We start from the raw sequence: 24,521 nt of genomic DNA, 5'->3' as shown, positions 1-24,521 counted from the left end.
ATGCAGCATGAAGACCCCTGGGAAGTTAACTATGATATATCTGAGTGAGTGTGTGTGTGTGTTTTCCTGCCTGATAGTCATAATTAAGTTTGTAATGCTGTGTGTGTGGGTGAGATAGCTAGCCTCCTACTGTGCCCTTGCTGCTGCCCTTTAGCTTTGATGTGACCAAGAAAGCAAAAGGCGTGTGATGGAAGAGTGAGGCTGCCGAAGAGAACCGGGGCAAACGCCTTTTTTTCCTGGACATGGTCGTCACGGAGCTGCGTGCGGTTTTGACTTTAACGCCAATAAACTCACTGTAAACACCCCTCGCCGCTTTACACAACAGTAAAAGGGGGGAGATAGTCCAACCTGGCAGGTGGTGAAAGGCTTGATGCTCCAGAGTAACCGCGGGACGTCCTGGATGGACACCTGGAGGCTGAACGTGTTCCCCTTAAACAGCAGAATTTTGGGTTCTTCGAGGAGCCGTCCTCCCCTGCTGCGCTCCCCCACCACCACCTCCTGAGAGGAAAAGAGACGGTTGAATGAGCTTTTTTTGTTGTTGTTTTTGTCTTTGGCTGAGAAGGAAAACAACTGTTTTCCTTACAAAAGAATTGATTTTGCTTCATTTTTTAACATCACAGCTGCAAAAATTGAAGGGGCAGTATTATGCATTTTCCAGGCATATAGTAGCATAATCAACTAATGTTGACTTCAGTCATTTTAAAAAATGCCATATATATATGTCAAATATCACTTTAAATAAATTTGACTTCCTAACTTAGCGCCTTGAAATTGGGTCTCTGTCTCTTTAAGAAACTCCTTTAGTTTCTAAAACTTCGCCTTCAGGAAGTCATCTGTTAACCCTTCACAACGCTTTTACACTGAGAAGCAGCTTGTATAGTGAGCTCAGCAAATGTTTGCTAATTGGTTCTGGCTAGTCTGAAGGAGCAGAATGAGGGAAGCTTGGAAGATTCAGTTAAGAGGAAGAGCTTTGTCCTTGAAGGCTGTGCACCCCCCTGCAATTTAGCTGTGCGTTTGGTTGCCAGAGGAGATTAAAAAATTTCCCAAACATGCACGAAAAAAAAAACTAAAGCAACACTCCATCGTTTTTGACGAGGGAATAAAACGGTAACATGACGGAAAGCTCAAAAAAGTCGATTTTGCATTTAATGTGTATTTTCTCTTTATTTAGGATTTCATGTGAAAGAACACAAAGTTGTGGATATTTGTCAAGCAGAAGCAAATCAAAGTTTAAAATTTTTTTCATCTATAAACCGTGACACCTGCTGCTATTTCGCCTCTTTTGTTCTGAAACCCATTAATAAAATGTAGCGCTGTGAACTCATCTGAAGTCACCCGACTGGTTGCAAGTGGAATTGTTTATAACACATGAGTCCAGCTGACCTGTGAACCTGTTGGAGGTTTTTTAGGAGAAAATTTTTTGAAGAGATGTTGGTGGTTGATCGATATCCTAAGCTTTTGCACAAAAAATATGTTTTTCAATCTTTTCACAGAAAAAAAAAAAAAAAAAAAAACTTTCTTGAAAAATTTCACAGAAAAACAAATTCCTGAAATTTTTTTCCGGCAATTTTACAGCGAAAAGATTTGACAGGCGTTACAGTGCTTTCACACTGCGAAGACTTGGACAAACTGTGCAGGTTTTATATGTAGATGCATTTTCTGTCTTCAACCTCAACGGAAGATGTGTCAACGACAAAATTTGTTGTTTTATTTGCAAGGCGATCTTCCTCTAGCTGTGTTCGGCTTCTTAGATCGTCACCCAAGTTTTTTCCAGTTTTCATTTCTGACAGTAATGCAAAGTCTAGACTTGGTCAAAATGAGCGAGTGGAGAAATTCTCTGTTTTCTGTGATGCAGCTACCTCCTGATTGTCTCACAGACAAAAAAACAACAACAAAAAACAAACCCAAAACATTTCTTTTACAGACGAAAAGATTTCTCATAGAAAAATAAAACTATTATTCTGAGCAGAACAGATGAATGTTGCATGACCTTACTGCAGAACACAATTAAGATGGCTCTGTGAAAACCAGATAAAAAATTTAAAAGAAGTTGTCAAATAATAAAAGAGAAACATGATTAAAACAAGCGATGTTTGCTTGAATTTTTTATGATGGGCTGGAAAACAAAAGTGCATAAAACACCAAGGAGAGAAAATGAGTGTGAGAAAGCGCTTCGATCAATTTGTACTAGAAAATGTAGTTTTGATGGTCTTACTATATAAAAAAAAAAGACATAAAATTATATTTAAAAAAAGTGAAAAATGTCAATAGTAAGCCTTGCATGATTTCAAACGTCTGCGTAAAGTAAGCAATCAGTATCTCTGTAGGCAGAGCGGCATAAGGAGCACAATACTTCACTTAATTTCTAAGAATTAAAGAGAGAAATGCTAAGAAACTGTATGCATTTTACCATTGTAGCATTTTCCTTTGAGTGGAAAGCAGCCCTCAATAAATCGTTGGTGCTTGCCCTCTGTCTCCAGACAAAATAGCTGCAGTGAAAAAAAGGTCTACTGCATGAAAAATTAGCCAAATGCCAGCTTCAAGGCAGGTGGACAAAACAACAACAAAAAAAAAACTGAAGGACTTTGTCTATAAAAGAGAAAAACAAAGGTTCTTTTCCTGGCAGACAAGCAAAAAACCAAAACCAAAAACAAACCAAAAAAACAAAAGACAGAGCGGTTGACAGTGATTAAAAGCTTCCCAGGGTGACAACCGAAAGAGGACACAATAATCTGACGGAGAACAAAGTAGGCCACACCGAGAGGAGAACAATGGACAAAAACCGCATCGAAAGGGAAAATTACCTCAAATAAAGCACAGATCAAGCATTCATGCCTCTTTTTATTCGTTCTGTGGGCCATGTTGTGGTTCCTCAACAGGTATAAAGATCCAGAAATGATCTGATTATGTAAACATGATCTGCCGCTATAACAGCTGTTGTTTACAGTAAATGAAGGATATAGTCCATGTTAAACGATAAAGAAGACAAACAATACTGCAGGGTGTTTGTAACATTCGACACGCATTAGTCATGTTGACTAACTATTATGATAAAACAAGTACATACAGTATAACAATGTATTTTTTTCACTGCTATATGTCTATGGGTAAGTGGTCATTGAGTCCCTTTAATGTTTCATACCTTTGCAGTTTTAGGGTTTTTTGGTGTTTGGCATTTTTATGCATGAAGTTGAGCTTACAGCAGCACCTACTCATCAATTTGTATCCGACCAAAAGTTATTTTCTATAATCTATTCATAATACACTGGAAAGAAAATACATATGACTCCAGTAGTTAGTATCTGTCAGGAGGAGATTATGCAGTTATTTTGTTTGGATCAGCACAGTTGTAACGTTGATCAACAATACTTTAAAGCTTTCTGACGCGTTCACTTTTAACTCTTGTAAAAAATAATAAAGAAAGAAAGATAAAAGAAAAGAAATGGCTCACATCCCACCTTGACGGTAAGCGCCATCGCTAAGCTAACAAGCCCAAGCAACCGTGAAGCGACGACGTCAGAATTTGGACCTGAACTCAGCTCAGTTCAACCAACTGGATGTTGCCTAAGATTGATGAGGTCCAACCAGCAGTGGAGAAACAGGGCCGTCATTAATCTTCCCGTAAGTTGCCTGCACAAGACACCAGGCGGTGACTCGGGGATCTCAGGGATGCATTCTTCAAACTCCCAGACGCTATCTGCTCCGGTCATTGGCTTGAAACGCGAGGTGTCAAACCCCAGCCCTCCAGACTTTCAGATTGCGTCTCTGAAATGATTTAAAAGGAATACTGAGGAGGTCATTTAGCCGTTCGACTCAAGTGTGTTGGACCCCCGGGACACATCTAAAAGTTTCCCCGACACCGACGCTCGACACCGACTGGCTCTGTCTTTGGGTGGGACTGTTTGGACTGCCGGGGGTAATGCCACGGCTGAAACCGGGTGAGGGAGCTTCTCCACCACTAACAGACCCAGGATCTCATCATCATCATCATCAAGGAGGCTCTGAGTGACGCTGATCAGCGGGGATGGTTGTAATTCCAAAGTCCTGAATCACAAGGACAAGATCCAGAAGGTACTAATGGAGCTCGGCTATCAAGGTCGTCTTGACTTTTTGTTGGGCCGGTTTCTGCATCAACGTTAGCTGTCCACAAAATGAAATTCAAGACTTCTAGACTACTATCTGCATACTTTCTCTTTTTTAATTCAATTGAAAGTGTTTCTATTATTCATTTTTTGGCTTATAAAACAGAGTCTATCATGACCTGACATAAAAAAAAGACACAACTAATTGACAGAACCTCTCTTTGCACTTCTTTCATTCATGGTTCCACTTATTAGCTGTAGTTTTCTTTTCTTTTCTCTACTTCGAAGCAGTTTCCATGGCACGACATCTGAGACGAAGATTCATTCTGGTTGCATATGAATAGTTAACGGCTGCTGATTTTAACACACAGCAGCTTCTGTAACGGCTTTAGGCTACATCTCAAGGAAATCGTAGAAAACTTTCTGAGATTAATTGGCGTGAGAAACTGTGTTATCGGCTTTACGGTTTTCACAAGATGTCAACATTCTTATTGTGCGGTAATTAAAATTCAGAAGCATAACACAGACTAACCAAGAATAGAAAAAGTGGGACTTTCATCTGCTTCCATTCACTTACACGATGTCTGAGGAAAACAATGCAATTAGCACACTGAAATGACTTGCTACATATGTGTTGTTGGAAACAAGCACAATGAAAATGGAAAAATATATATTTTATACTTTTAATACTTCACTTCACTTCTACAGACTAAGAAGTGTTTCAATGAAAGTTCTTCTCGGATAGAAACCTCCCTCGAAAAAGCAGAAAACAACCAAAAAATCTGCACCTCTCTTTTTGACCGTCGACATACTTTTTAGGGATGCTGGATGTGTGCAATTGTGTAGTGTACTTTGCAGATAATTCTGGGGGCGAATAAAAAAAGAGCACAATACCAAGTGTGCCGGCTGCCTATCGATTTTCAAGCTCGCTGGGGAAATTATTGCATGAAGCACAAAAGAAAACAAAAGCAAGTAAGGAAAACAGAAAAAAACCCAAACAAACAAAGAGCCCAAATAGCCACGTGTCACTGATGGAGAAGTGGAGTGAGTTGACTCTTGGCACCCACATGCAATTTCTCGTTGAGTACTTGCAATTTTGTCTTTCAAATGAAGCCAGTGCCGATGCAGAACAAGTGGGCAGCGAGAGGCAACTAACGGGCCCGTTTCAGAAAACCTCTCGTTTTGTTTGCTCGGCTCAGATGGTACAATGGCTGCTGCGAAATCTCTCTCTGACCGAAAAGAGCAGTTTCAAAGAAAGAAAGCAAAAAAAGGAAAAAAAAAAAAAAAGCACTTTGTGTTCTTTGTGCGGTGGAAGGATGGGAGCCGCGTTCCCCACATGGCTCCACACTCGAGAATGCGGCGATGAACCCCTGCTCCGTGTCGCGCCGCGCCTCATTTTAACGTGTTCAAGTGCTTTACAGATGAAATGTGTCGCAGAAACACATTTAATTAACAGACAGCAAATTAAACCGTGCAAATAAAGGGCAGGGAAGCAACCCCGGAGCATCTGTTGTCTTTGTAATTAAAAGTCCTTCTTTGTCTCCTCGTCATCAAGCGTCTCCCAGTGGCAATGTTACTTAACGAGTGGATCTTCAGTGGAGCGCTGCACAGGCTGCAGTTCTTCCGCACGCAACACTGCCGGAGCCTTAAATCATCTGATAAACTTGCATGTTACACAAGAAATCTTCCGGGAGCCGTTGCTTTTAGCCTTACCACTAATGCGCTTTAAGAGCCACAGCGAGCAGTTAATTATTGTGTCTGAAAATATTCAGTACTGCATGGATCTTCATGGGTATGTGAAATCAGAGCGCCCTCTAGCACAGCCATGATGTTCAAATTCGTAACTTTTATAGGGAATTCTTTATTATTTACATAAAGCACTGAAATAACATTGTGTCAAGATTCATTTTTTATAACTTAGACCTTTTCTTGCCTCTGCTCAGTTAGTTCAGTAAAGCACAGCATCATGGCTACGCTTTAAAAAAGTTTTCCTTTTTTTTTTTCCAAAAATCTTAGCACCTCGTTTGATTGCTGGAGTTGTTACTTTGTCCCACGATCTCAGACAAAGTAAGTGAATTTAATAATTTTTTGTTTGACAGACCTGCTAGCTCATCGTGAGACAGTCTTTGGTGCGAGGCTCCGTTTTTTTTTTTTTTTCTTCAGCCAGCTTTGTTGGCTTTATTTGGCACAGACTGTTTTACACGTTCAGTTTGTCTTCCTTTTCTCGATAAAGACATCTGCTTTTCATTTGGAGAATTCTTTCCTCAGGATGAAAAACGTCTCAATTCGTCTTATTTCTTGTAAGACTGCCATCCCATTTACAAGCAACAAGCTATTTTTGTCAAGATATGATGTGTCGTTCTGTTCCTTGTGCTCCTGCAAAACACAGTTACATATCTCCTTATATTATTCCAGTAATGTAATAATATGGGCTGCCTTAGCCAAATAATGCTTTAGCATTACCTCCCTACAAGTCTAATGCTGCAGTAGAGGCCGTCTGATCACCAGCTAAGTCGGATTTGGATTTTAAATAACTCAAATAATGGGAACGTTGGATATAGAAGAAAATGAGAGAAGCATCCCTCAAAAGTTGACAAAAAAAAAAAAAAAAAAAAAAAAAAAACAACCCCCCAAAAGAACTATGAAAGTTGTAGCCATTTTGGACAAAAATGCTTTTTTGATTAAAAAAGTGTCAGGTTGAAATGCATTCGGCATAAAGAAGTTATTGATTCCGAAATTAATGAAAAAAACTTCGGCGAGGGATCTTAGCGACCCGAGTCGTTTCCAAACTGTTCGGGTTTGAATTTAAATTGAGTGATGAGCTCCAAGCTTTCTGGGTCAAAGCCCTTGACCCTAATTTATACCTACTTCCACAAATTCTATCTATTTAATGAAGATCTGTCAGATAAAAGCCTGGACTGTGGTGGAGTTACTACAAAATGTTAATGTAACTTCCTATCATTAACTGATACATAAAAAAAATACTTCAAATGATGTAAATCTACTAAGAGTATGAATAATTACATACACTGTATACATATGAAACTCATGCAAAAGTTATGCAAGAATTGTTTAAATGACTCAGTAATGACTCAATGTTTAATATCACATTACTTTATGCAGGCGCTCAGTCTCCACTGACAAGGAATTTACTCATTTTTGAAAGCTTAAACCTTGAAGTGGCTCCAACAAACAATATTGTGATCTACTTTCTGATTAATTCACTGACCAATAAGGAGCGCTCATTTGTGTATAAAGCTCTGACATTTCATCCGGGAATAAATAAGTTGAGGGAAAAAACTAATAATAACATGAAGGTGAAACAACGAAAGCCTTTCCTAATGATTCAACTCAGTCACTATTCAAAGATGCATCAAAGTAACACACATGTTCCACAGAGGTGAAATAATTTTTCACAAAATTCACTTTTTAGATTTATTCCAGTTCACAAAAAGGAAAAACACACAACTGCCATCTGATTGTCATTCATACATATTTCTGTCTTTGCAGGATCCTGGTGTTTGACTCCATTTTCTTTCTGACAACTAAAGCAGGAAAAGATGGTAATGAGATCAGCTTTACGAGACTGTCAGGTTTCATGAGAACAGAGACAGTCAGAAGTATGTTGATGGACGTGAATGAGCTGCCCAAGGCCAAAAGGAAAATGTTTGGTGATAATTGGTGTGGAACAAATTCATGTGGATGTGTAAAGCTTAGTTTATTTATATTTACGTGGCGACACATGTAAGCCAATTATTTCTGTTTTAACCTGAAACCCTAAGCATGAAGTAAAAGATAAAAGAACACAACTATAGATAGCTTCCACGCTAATACCAATGAATTTTTGCAAAAATCATGCAAGATATGAAAATAAGTTTCTCCATTCTTCACATATAGATTTTCCGAAATCAGTATGGGATTTTAAAAAAAGAACTTCCATATGTTATATTTCTTTCTTGATACCTGAAAGGCGTAGGGAGTGTCGTCCACACAGTACACCCTGAGGGTGAAGCCCAGCGAGTTGCTTTGGTCTGGACTGCCAAAGACGGCCAGCCGCAGTCGCTTGGCAGCCTCCTGGTTCAGCGCCTCCCCCACCAGCGTGTAACGACCCGGCTGCTCCAGCAGCACATGGCACGTCTGGGCCTCCAGCAGACAGTAGCAGGACGTGCTCTCCTCGTCCACTGACATCACTTCCTTTGGTGGGAGAGAGAAATAAGATAAGTGCTAGGAATAGCAGCAGCAGAGCAGCTACATCTGCTCAATAAAAACTCAAGGCTTTTATTGAGTGAAATTTAACAGGGAGAATGTTTTTGCAAGTCATTTGATTACTTTAGCAAACTGACTTACCTTTGACTTTTTTTATCCACATTTTGTAACTTTCCTAAGTATTTTCCAGCTGCATAGTGCCATTTTAGAGCACAATCAAATAACTATCTTACTTATCTAGGTACGATGGGTAAGATAGGTGCTCAGTTTATCAAAGATGACTTAAATTAAACAATTTCCTAATTTATCGCCTTGAAATTGGGCCTCTGTCTCTTTAAGAAACTCTCGCACTTTCTGAAACTCCGCCTTCATGAAGTCATAACAATGTTGCTCCTCTATCAAGTCTTTAACAACCTTCTGGTCAAGTGAGACATAACTTGAAGTTTTTGGCCTACGTACTCTGAACACATGATCCCTTCAGTGAAACATGGTGGTGACAGCATTATGATGTGGGGATGCTTCTCTGTAGCAGAGGCATGCAAGCTGGCTGGTCAGAGGTGATAGAAAAATGGATGGAGTTTAAAGTTCAGGTTGGCTCAAACATTCAATCTCAAGTAGGACGACGACGATGAACTTACAACCGCAGAGCTACAATGTAAAGGTTTCGATCAACGCACACTCTTATGGTACAGTGACCCAGTCAAAGTTCAGTTCTAAAAACGGCTTGTATCTCGCTGGGAAAGCTGCCTCCATAAATTATTGAGTCAGGTGGGCTGGATGCATTTATTTATTTTTTTGCTAAATCTTTCGAAACCCATATATCACAGTTTCTTTCCAATCGACCGGGTCTAGCAAAACTTGCGCCTTTAGATAAAATTCCAATTTTCTGTTGCACCATGTAAATCCTCTTGCAGGGCATTGTATCAGCTTCAATGTGTGCGTTTTTATTTTCTATTTTTTTGCTCTAAACCATTACAATGTGGAATATGAGCAACATCATTAGCGTAATTTACAGATCATTCCCTGGGAAACCTTCCAGAAAACCTCGGATAAGATGCTGTATGGGAAAAAAAATATATAAAAAGACAGGCAAATGAATAACGACGCATTTCTCTTAACAGATGGGGGAGCTGGTAACACTGACACAACGGATTAGCAGGGGGCAGCTGTTTCCAGTGGCCAATTGCTCCTCATCATGCGCTAAGTTCTCCCTGAATCACCTCCCAACATACCTGCGACCCGCCGACCCCCTCTGCATATGGCCGTGTAAAGAGAAGCCGAGTGATTCTGTAGCCTACAGCTGCTTCAACCCGGGCCCCATTAGCGAAGCGGCGTACATGACGGATATCTATGATATAGCTCATCCCCCCACCAGCGGCGGCAGCTGGGGGAGAAATGATGGAGTCAAACAAGTGTAAAAAAAAAAAAAAAGAGTGGAAGCTTAAATGGGAATGGCGCTTAGAGGCAGACGGGGTGAAAGAGAAAAGTGAGGGCAAAGGAAAGAGAGGGCAGGATGGGAAAGAGACCTTCATCTTTCATTATATCACTAATTTAGAGATTAGGATTTGAGCGAGCACCCTTCCTGAGATAAAAGCCTCATTAATTCTCCATGACAGAGATGGGCCACGGTGCTACATTCGGAAAATACGTTCCCCGTCTTAACCTCCGTCTTCCTATCCGACCCCACCACCCAACCCCCCACCCTTCTACGTCGGCGTATAGCTCCCATCAGCGATGGGTATTTTGATAGCTTCCTCTTTGTGCAACACATCTTGTGGCAAATTACATCTGTGTAAATGTCACGCCGAGTGAAAGGACCAGCTAGGCAAAGTCACAGATCCATCCCAACTCTTCGCCCCTCCACCCCTCCCGCACAGTTCAGGGAGAGCCGGGCTGTGAGGTCACTGTGACCTGATGAGGTCGCCAAAGGCTTTCGATGAGGTTACTTAAACATTAAAAGAGCAGAGAAAACACGGGGAGAAGAATGGTGACTGCGTGGAAGTGGAGACAGGTGTCTGAGTGGTCTTGTGCGACGGGGATAGGCTGCCACTCTGAAGGGCAGAGTTGAAGGACTTTTTTTACGGCTATTATTTTATTAAAAGAGCTGGATGTGAGAAGAAAGTCACTCGGCAATCACCGAAATAACACTCTAATGCATCGAGGGAAGGGAAGTCCTGAATCTTTAAAAAGGTGCACTTCACATTTATTTTTTTTTTTGGTTTTTGCCATCTCGTGGACGGCTTTGAGACAGAGTTGTCCAATTTAGCCTTTTAAGTGTTGCGAATATTTAATTCTGTTAGTTAAATTAAATTTTTTTTAATATTCTGGCAGCTTGGTGAGATACTTTTTCATTAAAACCTAAATCAAAAATAATTCTCCTGTTTTACTGTTTTTATTGTTTTGCACTTATTACTCAAAGATTAAAAACAAATTGTAAAGCACATACATTTATTCAATTTTAAAAAATGAAAATTTGGATCCATAGTAAAACGCTAAACTAGCATTTACTCTAACAAGCCTTTTGGATGTTAAATAGTATAAGAAACAGTTTTAACTGCTTTATTTTTAATTGTACTAGATGTAAAATAACCATCAGCTGAAATATAATGAATGTATTAAATATATTAAATTGTTTCTATTTACATCATGTTATAATGTTATAAGCTGATAACATTATAGCATGTGAACTATTTTTCAGTTCAACACTCCTCATTATGTAATCGGCATAATGAGGAGCATTGTTGTGATGACGTACGGAAGGCAGAGTTTTGGAAAGAACAGAAGTTTCTTAAAGTGACAGAGGCTAATTTCAAGGAATCAAATTGCGGTTTGGTGTCGGTAAATGTAAAATGGAGGTTTTATATCTACCTCATTCTTATGAACAACTGAAGGCAATAAAATAATGGCACAAAGTGCCTGGAAAATACGTAATATTCCCCTTTTAAAAGTTTCATGCGCATACTTTGGCATTCAGTGTTGAGGTTATGGGGGGAAACCCCAACAAGTTTAATTTCAATGGAAGATAGAAAGAGTTCACTCACCTCCCACTTGTCCTGGATTTGTCTCTTTAACCTGATGGTCCAGTTGTCAGCAGTGACTTCTGCACAATGCGCTATCGTCATGGCTACCGGACAGGACAGGTCGAGGCCTGGCGGGCCGTACGTGATGGCAGGACTCAAAAAGATCTCTGCCCCGTCCTCCGGCACAGTGCTGCACACATGTAAAACATAATAGTTTTATGCATTTTCTCAACAAATTTGCTGGGTTTATTCAGTCACTGTGTGCAGTAAATAAGATATTTTAAACAAGAAGAGCCTAAGAAAAGATTTGGAAACAACAATGGAAACCGAGGTATCAGTAAATAAGGCCACAGTTTAATATTTTGTAAAGTTGTGCATGGGCACAGGATAAAGAACAGCATTCAAAGGTTCACAGTAATCCAAATAAGAGGCGATGAAAGCATGAATATCTTTGTCCATCGTCTTTAATTGAGAGATTTGTTTTATCCTGCTCTGTAGTTCTGAAACATTTAAACCACCTATGCCAAATATCACTGTCTTGAACACAGTTCGCCTTTAAGTAATCTGGTAAAAAAAAAAATCCATCAATCGTAGTGGAAAAGTTAAATTAAAGGAAGCATGGCGTTCCCCTGTTGGCGTCTCCACACATAACGAGAAAGAGTAAAGAAACGTGCAACCAGTAAAGTAAGAAAATCTTTTCAGCTTTTATGTTTTAAGATCAAAAGGATCACGGGTGCCAAGGTCTGTTGATCATTCACCGATGTTGGCTTTGAATAGCGCAGAGGCGCCTCTGCAGCTCCAGCATGCGTGTGGACGGTTGCTGTTCCTAGGAGACGCACCTTACAGGCTTTAATTATTAAAGACATGTAAATTATGACAAACTTCTTTTGAGCTAAAATAGTTTTTAATTCAGTTTCAGATCTTATTCGAAATGAAGCCGTCATAAATGATGCCTTTAGGGGGCCAAATGCAATCTCAGCTGGAGCGCTCCTTTTTTTCCCTGTCTTTCATTATATTCATAGAGGACTCTGATTCTGGCTGCTTTTACTCCACAATTAAGCTGGTCAGAGTTGATGGGAAGATAGAAGGAGTTAAATCCAAGAACAAAACCTATTTGGGTTCAAATGACTTGAAACAGGAAGCTAGCAACAGTAAAACATACAGTTGGAGCTACAGCAGAAATGTTGATGGGCTATGGTGACAAAGTCAGAGTCAAAACCTGAAGCCAGTGGAAAATCCGTGGCAAGACGTGAAAATTGATGTTCACAGATAGATGCCCTCCACCCACTGTCACTGAGGTTGAGGTATTTTGTAATACCTCAAAACTTCAGTCTCTAGATGTCCAAAGGTGGCAGAGACTTGCCTTCTCTACCAACAAAGTGTTGACCATTGACCTTATACCCAGTTTCGTAAACTGGGTATCAATTTCCTTCGTTTGGCCGCCAACATTCTCTAACGTAACGTCCCAATAAAATGCATAAAAACGTTTAAGGTTGTAACACGACAAAATGTGAAACACCGTAGTTGAACGCCTTCACAAGGCGCGGCACATCTTTATCTACTGGTCTCTTGTAATTAGGACTCGGAGTGTGAAACTTACACATGAACACCGTAAACTCAAATCCCTGGACAACCATAATGAATCAATCGCTGACTAGCTGACGCGCAGACACACAGATAGAGGAATATTAAAGCACCAAGACTAATGGACAGCGAGGGTGGGGAGGACAGGCTTTAGATCGGAGTGTGTAAGCTTTGTGGGTCGATGGAGCTTATGAAGGCTGCTCCGGCCAGCCTGGTGACAGATTAGCCGGGCCAAGCTGCTCTTGGCCAGGGGCCCAAACTTGGCTGGAAGCCCTAAAGACCGAGAGCAATCGATGGGACCACCATCAGTCATGCAGCTGGCCTGGCTGGATACCTCACGTACGCAGGGCACAACGCTGGTGCTGTTGTCGCTGCAGCAGCGTGGGTGTTTCTCGGCACCATAAATATTACTGTGGCATGAACGGACCCCGACATGAGCACAGAGATGCATCGCAAATGTGGAGTGTGCGTCAAATCATACACCAGCAGGAACAAACGGAAAGTATCATGCTTATAGGTTGTGATTGTACGCTTTTATTCCATCACCTAACGCACATTCAAAGTAATATTGATGCTCAGTAATTATTCTGAAACCACTAGCACTCCATTCTCCATTTGTCTTGCATTTTAAGTTATAGGAAGATGTGTAGCCTTAAGTAATATCGACAACATTTCTGCCTCGCCCTTTTATACAACCAATATTGAACCATACATGTTTCTGAGCTACAGCTCAGTCGGCCTGTCAATGTGTTTTTGGACATAAAGTCACCTTCCTAAAGCAGTCAACTTATTTAAAACACTACTTAATCTCATACTACATTATGCAAAAGCTTTGTCTGTACTATTAAGATTAAATCATCATTGGTTTCCTAATGTTCGAAGTGGCTGCAGCTGACAACAGCCTGCCCTTTTTGATTAATTTAACCAGCAGTTCTTAATGATTGGGGGAACTAATGGAAAGTATATGGAACATTTAACTTTCACTCCAGGAAGGCCATGTTACAATTAAATATGAAACACAGTGAAAAGGAACTGAGACACAAGAAATAAGTAACATAGTCTAAACTGTAAACTACTGATGTCAACACACACAATCTATAACACACGAATGCATCGACATACCTCAATCTTGTGACAGCAGTTGATGTTTTACAAAAAAAACTCCATATTTTTATCTTTGCTTTCACTTAAAATGGTTGTTTACTGACCCGACGCAAGAAGACAAAACATAGGAAACAAGAGGAAAACCTTAAATATGCATGGAGAAATTATGTTGTTTAGAAATGTACATCTCTGTAAAAACTAACAAAAATGACAAGAAAAAAAGATGCAGTGCTTTCAAACCTCAAATAATGCAAAGAAAACGAGTTAATATTCATTTCTAAACAACAATATTAATGTTTTTACTCAGGAGGAGCTCAGAAGTCAATATTTGATGGAACGACCATGAGGCTTTCAGTGCGGTGGTGTCTTCATTTTCCCCAGAGCTGGAAAATGATTGAAAATTAAACGAAAACGATAAAAGAAGCAATGCATTTTCCCTCATATGGACAACGCCTGTTGTCATTTTCAAATTCAAGTGCTTTAATGTAGCACCAAATCTCGTCTCATTTACATTCACCTTCAGCAGCTTTCATCATTCTGTGTCCGTGTGCTCCTGTTTAAAACATGCCATCTGAAAGGAGTTATCAAAACTATTCAACTTTTAACAGATGGAGGAGTTTTGAGCAACTCATTTATTATGTTTTGGAAGATGTGAATCAAAATGACACAGTTCTGCTGGCAGCTCTGCAGTTTTCCAACCCGCAGACTAGATAACATGTTTGCGTTTGGACTCTTTAACCACCGTTATTCTTCTGATTCAGAGTGCTGCGAGAAGCTTTGTTTCTCATTATGCTGTTACCAATCAACAGTGGAAAATGAGAAGAATTGCAGTCCAAATGTAATTTCACACATTCAGTCAGGCGGCACCTTGTCCGTACAGCTGCACTTTTGTGCTAATCAGCCCCCAGCTCGGAGGAAACCAAGGTTACCTGCTGGTGAGACTATGGTAATTAGCACAGTCTGTCTACGAACAAAGATTAAAGATGATTCCTTAGCATCGCTGATTGTGGTTATGGGAACAAAGAGCTATCACTGCAGTCATTGTTGGTTACAATTTCAGTTGCTGATTAAGTACGGTCTCATGTGTGCAGATGAACATCATGCTGCGTTTCTGCATAAAGCTAAACCTCGTAGGATGCAGTTTGTCAGACGTGTTGCTGACAATGCCCTACACGTTATTTATCATGTTCTGAAATAAAGCTACAACGCTTGTGGGCTTATGAATTGGGACCTTAATGAAAGCGAACACTTCTCACAGTCTGTGTTGGACCAGGCGAGTTGTCAATGGAGGCAAATGGGAGGGGAAGAAAAAGAAAGAAAAAAATCCTTCTCCTGCCTCTGTGAGTCTGGATTTAATCCACAGAACAGGATGTGAACAGCTGTGGTGTGACAGCCCTTTCTATCACACAAATAGTCCCCGTGAAAACTGCTGACAGCACTTTATTTTATTACTAACTTGTCAAATGTTAATGCCGAACACGAGTCCGCTGTATGATACTGCTGTGTGTTTTATGCAGGAAACAACAAGTTAATAAAAAAAAAGCGTTACAGACCCAGTGCAGCTTCCATTTGAACCATGAAAAGCTTCAGACTGTTTCATATAAGCAAACAATAATTATTTTTACAGCAATATTTTCTCTTTTAATTGTGCCGTAATGTGAAATGAGCCTTTTAGTGCTTTGGACCACAAATACGACGTCTCACAAAAAGTTTTCATACCAGCTACACTTATTACACTTTGTAGTGGCATAAACCCCAAAATGCAGTGATTGTTTTTTTTTTTTTCATATGGAGTTTATGACAGACCAACAGAAAATGACATAATATTGTAAATTGGAGGGCAAATCATAACTTTTTCTCGATTTCCTTTATGAGTAAACATTTGAAAATGGTGGCATGTGCACAGAGAGGAATGCTGCTGATGTTGGGGGTAACAGTAAACATGCATTTAATTTGACATAAATACATAAACAGACTCTAAATTTTCTAATGAAATACCCATTTATGATGATAAACTTATGATGTAAACAGTGACTTATAGAAAATGCTGAGCAATTATGCTCAGATTTGCACAAACATTGGTATATGTCACAGAAATCTAATAATCTAATGTTTCCCACCTCTGAAGTCTATTCCTGTAAATGCACAATCCATTTACTCAAGTAAGAAGAGCAACAGTCCATTACTATTGGCAAAAGTGAAAGAAAAAGCACAGTGCAGTAACACAACTCTTATACTTCTTTTAACCTCCAAATGATTAAAAATCTTAAATTTAAATAAATTTACAGCTGAAAATATGTGGAGGACAGAGGGCACAGACATAGATTTCTGTATCAAATCGAGATATTAATGACAGAAAGTTGACCATTCCGAGATAAAGTAACTAAATAAGTAAAATGAACAGCCACATCAGCAGGCATGGTGAGTCTGTGAGCGGGTAAAGTCCCCCCATTCTCCCCCCATGCAGCCGGGGCTGCATGTGGTTCTATTCTGCCCTCCTTAATGCAACTATTTCATACAAAAATCTCCTATTTTGTGACGTGGCCATGAAAACCAGTAGAGACAGTCGACTGGCTTTTCTCCATTTCCATTACAAATGTGCACAAAATTCTGTTAATATTTCGCTGAAGTCAAAAGGACAATTTCGCAATTGCGGTGCTTACATTAAAAAATCCCAAATGCAATTAAAATCTCACATTAATAAGCTTTTGTGTGTGTGTATATATATAAATATACATATATATATATATATATATATATATATATATATATATATATATATATATATATATATATATATATATATATATATAGTGGCATGTTTCCATTAAGCCGCTCAGGTGGGAGAATCTAATAATTTTACATCTACGTTGTTTCATCAAAACCAAGGAAGACTGGAGAGAAGCTAGCTATAATTTAAAATCATTAAATACCATTTTTTCACAAGTCATAATAGCCAACACTGGGTGAAAACCTGTTAAAGACAGCAAATAAATAAATAAAAATTGAGACTGGTGAAGGTTCATATTATATAATGCCAAACCTACAATGGAATAGTTTAGCTCAAAGAAAGTCTCTTCTTTTCATCCGCAGTCTGGTTTTTCGGTTGGTCATTTACTTAAAATCCCAGAAAATGACAGTAAAAACTATAGTTGTAATGACTAGAGGCATAATTTAGTCGATAATTTAGTTGCAGTGCCAGATGAAGACAAGCTCATTGAATCTAAACTAGTCAACAGCAGGGATAAGATTTAACAACAATGTCTCTGATTTAACTTCTGCTTGAACTATTTTTACACCACAATGAGGACGTTTTCAACGAATGTTTCAAACTTTGAAACCTTCCTTAAAGCGCTCCGAACATGTGGTCTGGTCTCCCAGTCTGGGAACATCTCAAGGTGAAAAAAGGGAATTCAATCTGGACAAATCGATATTTTTAAATGAGCAAAGGCTCTTATGATAATGCACGCAATAAAAGATGTGGTGACAGCCCCAGAGAGACTCACCATTATGCCCCTGTGCCTAATCTCAGCTCTGCTAAGTTTTTTTAATCACTTTTAATTGATTATTTTTACAGCTTTGCGTTTCGATCACTCGCTGCCGCTGCCCAACTGGAGCTGCCCTCATTAGCAGAAAGAAAGCGAGATCTTCAGCCAAAAGCTCCACTGTCCCAAAGAGACAAATTTGCTGATAAACTGAAGAACATGCACTAATCAGATAGATATTTCTCTCTGAGTATAGAGGATACAAATTCAGTGCTTAGGGACTTATTAAATATTCACGACTCTTTAATTCATCTGATTTGGAAAAAAAAAAAAAAAACCTCTCTCGTTCATCTCTTTATGTGAGTTGGAGGTGGCCGTTATGTTGCACTGGGAAGCCTACAAGAAAATCTGAAGGTATACGTTAAGGTTCAGTTGTAAAAGGAAAGTTTCAGCAAAGAAACTTAGTAAAACTCGCTAAAAACAACCTCCAGCCAAAGACTCAGATGGAACCAATTGGAGACAGGTTTATTCCAAGTTTTGACACTACAGACTTTCTCTGTGTGCGCAACCAAGAAAGGCACCCCTCGACTTATCCACTTTTGTGAGCCGTATCGTATTAGGCGCGTTTTGCCACACGCCATGATTTCGTCCTTCAGCAACCTTATGTCCCCTGCTGAGCTCAGAAAGTTGACACGCAGAAGAAAGAAAAAAAAAAGAGCTTCTTTATGCCTGGAGGACATGGGGAAGCTCCTTTGAGCACCTGAAACTGAGCCGGAGCTGATCGATTCCTATTCTTTGAGAAGAAAAACAACGTCTTATGTAGATGGCCGAGGTTTGAATGGGAAGAAAGGATCCAATTTCTCCCCTGGACTGTGCGGCTGTCAGAAGATAGGCTGTGAGTGACAGCTCAGCGGTGCACGGATCCTGCAGCTACTTAAATGACAGCCAGAGAAGTAAACAGCATCAGGCTTATCAGAGCAAAGCAGCAGCTTGGAGGGCAACAGTTTGGCTGAACGGGAGCGACTTAAGGCACAGGAGTGTGCATCGAGCCCGCTAACCGAGCTCTGAGCCGCAGCGTCTATTCGACCTTGGATGTGTTTCCTTTCCCCCGTGACCCCAGGCACCTAATGGGTGTGTGGAACTGCGGCGGGATGAAGGCTGAATTTCAGATGGAGCCAAATGTCGCTTCTCTGCCCACTGCTATTTGGGTCCGCTTTGGAAATCGAATCACATTCAGAAGCACACGCAGATACTCATGTCCATGTGATAACATCTTGTGAAAAATGGTTCGCACAGACGTGCTGACATCTTGATAGTGGCTGCTTTAAATCAGAAACATGTCATAAGACTGATTTCTGCTTGTAAGATGTCTTGTGAGGGTCTGTTGCCAAGCAATCAGTCGTGTTAGACACAGCGCCTTGCAAAAAGGTTCATAGAGCTTTTTCAGCAAACTTGGCTGGGCTTCAATGGATTTTTTGGGGATTAATAAACACCAAGTGGTCACAGTAAAACAAAGTTATGTCAAGCTTTCATTCTTTCATCAAGTAGCCATCAGATGATGGCCAATCAATGGTAGGTTGTGGTTTTAGACAATAAAGGGGCGATTGAATCATCCATGACCAGCCCATGTCTTTTGTTACGGACTCTTTACTGTCTGAATACGGACAAGAAATTCAATCTCCCACACCGTTACACCGCCGGACTGAACCCTTGACACACGGCATTAGTGATCCATGATTTGATTTCGTTTACACCAAATTCTGACTGTACTGTCTAAATATCTCAGCTGGAATCAATCTGACATTGTCCAAATTTGTCGCACAGTTATAGATTGTAGCTCTTCCTCTTCTTCAGTCAGTGTCCTTGAAAGTTTGAGAAGTTGTGCGTTCAGAGACGGGATTCTGCGTGACGAGTGGTTGCTGAAACTGCTGCTGACTTTCTATCGTCTGAAATCTAGTTTCCTATGTCTACATCAACAAGGCATTTCGTTTACACAACTGACACTCACTGAATATTCGAAGACCATATTCTGCAAATCTTAGGACACGGCCGTAATACATCTCTGTGGATTTAAAATTTAAAGTAAAATTTTTGAAAGAAAATGAAATTTGGGTTGCTGAAATACCTAGCCACAATGCTACTAGAGATGCTATTGGCTGACAGCCAATCCAGGAGCTGCATTTATTTTGTTTTGGGCATTAATAGACTGCAAAAATAAGGAAGATATTGGATTTTAGCTATCTTCCAACATATTAACACTGTCTCTAGATGTATAGACAGTATTAATAGTGTCTAGTATTAATATACTGTTTATATTAATACATATAAAGGTAGATTTGGTGTGAGCTGTTACTAAAAGCAGTTTTAGGTGCTATTAAAGGGGGTATCAAGTATTTGTGGATCTTAGTAATAACCTATTAGCTACTATCAGCTGTATCTTCCCCTTTTTGAATGTAACAAGTTGTCTTTACCACACCTACATACTTCAACATATTGGGTAGCTATTTCCTGCTTGCTTTTTTATTTGCGCTAACAAGTAATTAAACAGGTGTATGTAATATGGTGGATGTCTGTGTTTGTGATCTTTCTCCACCAGGTCTCGCTTATCGTGACGTTTTCTCCCCCGAGTCGGAACTTGGTGGAAATCCTACATTCTCCTGCTGCATTTGCATTCTGAAGCACATCATACCCAATCTCTGTCCATCTGACCAAACACCAGTCATCGCCTTCACACTGCAGAGATCGCAGCGCTCGCATCTCTTACCAGTCGAGATGGAAAGAGATACTGTCACAGCTATGCCTGCAAATAGAAAACAGACTACCGTAGTCATGAAGTGTGTTTTCCTCCGCTGAGAGAGTTGCTTAGGGCAGTAATGCAATACGTCTACGGCTTCCAATGCATTTATGACACATCACATCCCCCCCTGTGGTGTCGGCAAGATGACAATAGAAGGCAAGCCAAGCGGGGACATGTGCATCTGTAAGCGAGAATATGTACATTTCGTGTCACTTTGTGTGCTTCTTTAGAGAGCGAGTGTGTTGTCGCCCTTGTATGTTCCCGGCACTTGTTTGGCAACGAGACAACGTGACGGTGTCACGGCAAGACGGATGAGATATGCGTGGGGAAGGGCTGAGAGATTAAAAGAGAGCAGCCTGAGAGGCAGACGGCGCCGCCTCTGTGAGAGTCCCTCACCTGCTGTCCTCCTGGTTGATGCTCATGTACATTTCCCAGGTAGTGTCTTCCGCGATCCCCCCGTGAGGCACCAGCAGACTGATACCTGCGGAGAAACAAAGGTACGCCAGAGCTGATCAGCAGGCAGCCGGCCGTGCACACACGTGACACACACCTGCTCAGCTGTCAGGCCTCTTTACCGAGGGAGACAGCTAGCGGGGTGACGGCCCCAGAATGGGGTGACAGAAGAGAGTCTCAGAGGCCTTGTGAAATGCAATGCTGCCAAGACCGCCTCTGTCGCAAGCAGACACACTTACACGCTCCATCTTTCTCAAACGCGTCCTCGCAAAAGCATTAGCAGCGTTGTTTGGTATCATAAACCGTTGCTACCAGTCTGGGGTACGTTTGCCACAACTATGGAGAAGTTCGCACATTTCTTTGCAGTGTTAATTATATGCTGAATTAGAGGCAGTAATTCATATGTATTTCGCTAAAGATAATAAAGATAATAAATTAGAATATTTGTCAAGTGTCATTGGTCAGATTAGAAGGACATTTTTTAAAACTAAAAACCTTTAATCAGGAACTACATACTTTTTTCAGTTTTTTTGTAAAGTACCAAAAAAAGTTTAATCTTCTGCCACATTCTCCTTCACATTAAAGAAACTGGAGTTCACACTCCTAGGAGGGTCGCATCAAATCAAATTGCCTCACAGTTGGCTCACCTGTGTTGGGCACCACCAGCCTGCCTCCAGCATGGCCAAACACCGCCGTTGCTTTGTGCAGAGGCCTGCTGAGCGTCTGAAAGACCCGCGGAGTGAAAAGGTTTTTGCCTCTCCTGCCCAGCGTTGTGCCCACTGCAACCCCTCTGTAGTCTGGAGCCAAGCCCCGTGGAAATGTCTGAGGGTGGGACATGACGTGGTACTCTGCCCTTTCCGTCGCCCCTGCGGAAACAATGAACGCTTTGAAATTCGCTTTGTGTAAACTTATGAACTCTGACGTCTCGCCGGTACAGCTGTTCAACCCGAACAAAAGGCAAGCGGCGCTCAGTGAGCAGCTTTGTTTACGTCTATGACACGCTCGTAGTAAAGCGATTCGCCCTCTGACTGTTCACTAAAGCTAATCCTGAAAGAGCGACTGAAAGTGCATCAAGCCTGCCTCTGCCAAGGATTGTGCCTCCAGCTAAAACAATGAGCCTGAGGGAAGAGCATCACTTTGCATCCAAAGAACCAGCAACGTAGTCTTTACACTGCAGATTCTATGTAAAAGGTGATTTTCACATCCTTCACGTCTAAGCTTTCAGCATTTAACAGTTGCTGTTTTTCTGTCTTGTGTCACACTAATACTCTTCCGATTTTTAAATTGTGTTCATAGTGTAAGAAAAGCTTTCCAAACTAACCAGGCCCCAAGTAAACAGTAAATGTCACACACACTCCACAGATATGACAGGACTTGATGTTTCGCAAAGTGAAATTTGTTTCTTAACATTTACGGACACGCAACACATCTATGTGATTCGTGTCAACATAAGGTCAGAGATTTGAAAGAGTGCGACAGCGGCTTCAGTTTCTCAGCGGCTGTTGCTGCTGGTGGCACAAATCCACGGAAAACAGGGAAGTTGTTCAAGATCGGCCATGTTGTGGTTTTCTGATACAGGATGTTGCTCCCAGCAACTTTGCAAGACAGAAAAACTCTGTCAGCTCTTCAGTCATCCACATCTGTTCTGTTCGTAGTCTTGTTTTATACTTTTCTTTTGACATTGTTGAAGTTACAGATGAGGTCGATATCAATTCTTTACACTTAATAGTGTCAATGGGTCTTTATTTGGAATCACAAATAATGTTTTAAGCATCTAATTCTAAATATAGTTAAATGTATTTAAAACTCGGTCCATTGAACGGAAGAGCTCCAGACCAGCAGGGGGAGTCAATCACTACAGACTGATTTCCTCGATGTCCAGAAGAAAGTTGAAAAGGCGTGTTATACTTGCCTTTTTTAATGATGCAGTCTTTTATATTATAGAGCAACAAAATACATATATAAATAAAAGTGTCTACTCTAGACTCCCTCTAGTGACATGGAGTATTTCTGTTTTGTGAAGCTTTATTTGCAGCATTTCTTACTTTCTGTTTTAGTTTTGTGTGTGTGGGTATTTTCCCTTTTGCTTCCATTTGCTGTGATTTTATCTGTGACTGCAGCATTTTCATTTTTTTGGTTTGCATTTGTCTTGTTTGTGGGTTTCTGCTTCTATTTTTTTCTAATTGCAAAATTTCTTGATGCAGCACGTTCTGCTGTTTGCTGCTTGTTTACACCCGGCAGCCATTGTACAAAAATTCAACATGATGCTCAAACTGGTATTTTCAGGACTGAAATTAAAACTTTATTTTTTAATTACTTAAGTAGGAACAGCATTCTTCCACAATAACACTGCTTAAGTTAAAGATGTAGTAAACCCACTCCTAGATGTACTTTTTTTTCCACTTATGAAAACGTAACTGAGTAAATGTAACTAATTACCATCGGCTGAGAGCAGATAAATTATCCATGTAAACAAAAGACCCTCATGTCAGCCCCTGTGTCAGAAGTCTTTATAGACAGAGAAATTGCCTGAGAGTGAAACCTGAGGTTTATGAAGCTGATATGTGACTGGGGATATTTTTATTTCTACTTTTTTCTGGTGGAATACAACTTGTGACCAGTCAAGCATTTCTATCTGCAGAGTCGAGGTTTCTCAACTTGGCCCAGCCGATACTTCCAAACGCTTGCGGCTGAGCTGCTGCGGGTCATGAGATTGCAAGCATTTGAGAAATAAATTGCAGGTCACGTATTTTAATATCAGTTTTCTGGGCAGCGGTTTTGATGTGTGAGCTCCCGGGCCAGGTACCGCATGTTTTCTTGTCCGGTCATTATGTGCCTCGGTTGTTGCGGAGTGCAATTTATGTCTACTTGTTTACACTAACGTCAAAAGGGTAACACCCCACACAAGACAAAGACAGAGTGGAGTGACGCTGCTCAATTTGCCTTCTAAAATTGTCTCAATAGAAGAGATCGGGTAGAAAGAGAGCAGTACAGTGGCTATCTGTTATGTTGTGTGCTGACAAAGGAACAGCCACAGAAAATAGAAAGCCAATTTTAAACCTCAGGGCATCATAAAAGCGGTCTTATTATTATTAGGTGCTAACATTATTTAAATTGACCTCAGGTCTGCAGAAAATAATATTAGGACAGAAGAAAGAAACTGTCAGAATGGTTAAGTCCAGCTTTGCTTCTTTCATAGGAGGTAAGAGGCAAAGAACCAGGAACATCCTGCTCCTGAAAGCACACGATTAACACATCAGCAGTCGGGTCTACCCTGGGAAAGCAGACCTGCTGGTTGCATCCGGGTCTGAAGAATGCTGATATGTTTTACCAAAGGCATAAGTAATTCAGTTGAATTCAATTTTGTTTATACAGCACCAATTCGCAACAACTATCATGTCAGGACGCTTTACTGAGCGAAACGTCGCAGCAGACTGTGGGCTGGGAGACGACACGGGAAACTGAAGTGATTTAACACCAGCAGTGTTTCTTTTAGCGGATTCATTTAGCAGAGAAACATGGCTAAACAGATAACTTATGTGCCTGCAGGATGAGAAACAGAGTGGAGAGTAACAGAAGTAGCACAGAGACCAATGAAAGCAATTGTATCTCCCTGTATAAAGCGTCACAAGGCTGTTTTCAAACAATTAAACGTCCATCATTCTGCGGCGAGGAACATTAGGAACAGTTAGAGAAGCATCAATAGTCTTCCATTCCAGGAAATAATCTCCAAAGGTTAGACTGTATGATGTTTAGAGAAATTGCAAAAAACAGGTTCATCTCAGACTCC

The 24,521-nt window shown here is 40.5% G+C and overlaps 1 protein-coding gene across 2 annotated transcripts in view; it reads right to left on the bottom strand.

Annotated features, from left to right (window-relative positions):
- Positions 1-24,521, bottom strand: part of LOC129374258 (netrin receptor UNC5D-like) — a 195,475-nt gene that overhangs the window by 7,070 nt on the left and 163,884 nt on the right. For both annotated transcript variants that reach the window (XM_055052582.1, XM_055052583.1), the window contains exons 11-15: positions 21,379-21,597; positions 20,675-20,759; positions 11,330-11,498; positions 8,046-8,276; positions 349-498 (exon numbers count right to left, since the gene is read on the bottom strand). In XM_055052582.1, the coding sequence (XP_054908557.1) occupies positions 349-498; positions 8,046-8,276; positions 11,330-11,498; positions 20,675-20,759; positions 21,379-21,597 (854 nt within the window). The remainder of the gene's footprint in view (positions 1-348; positions 499-8,045; positions 8,277-11,329; positions 11,499-20,674; positions 20,760-21,378; positions 21,598-24,521) is intronic.

Source organism: Poeciliopsis prolifica, unplaced genomic scaffold (genome assembly GCF_027474105.1).
Source record: "Poeciliopsis prolifica strain line A6 unplaced genomic scaffold, Auburn_PproV2 SCAFFOLD035, whole genome shotgun sequence".
Lineage (NCBI taxonomy): Eukaryota > Metazoa > Chordata > Actinopteri > Cyprinodontiformes > Poeciliidae > Poeciliopsis > Poeciliopsis prolifica.
This window is presented reverse-complemented; position numbering and strand designations above follow the sequence as displayed.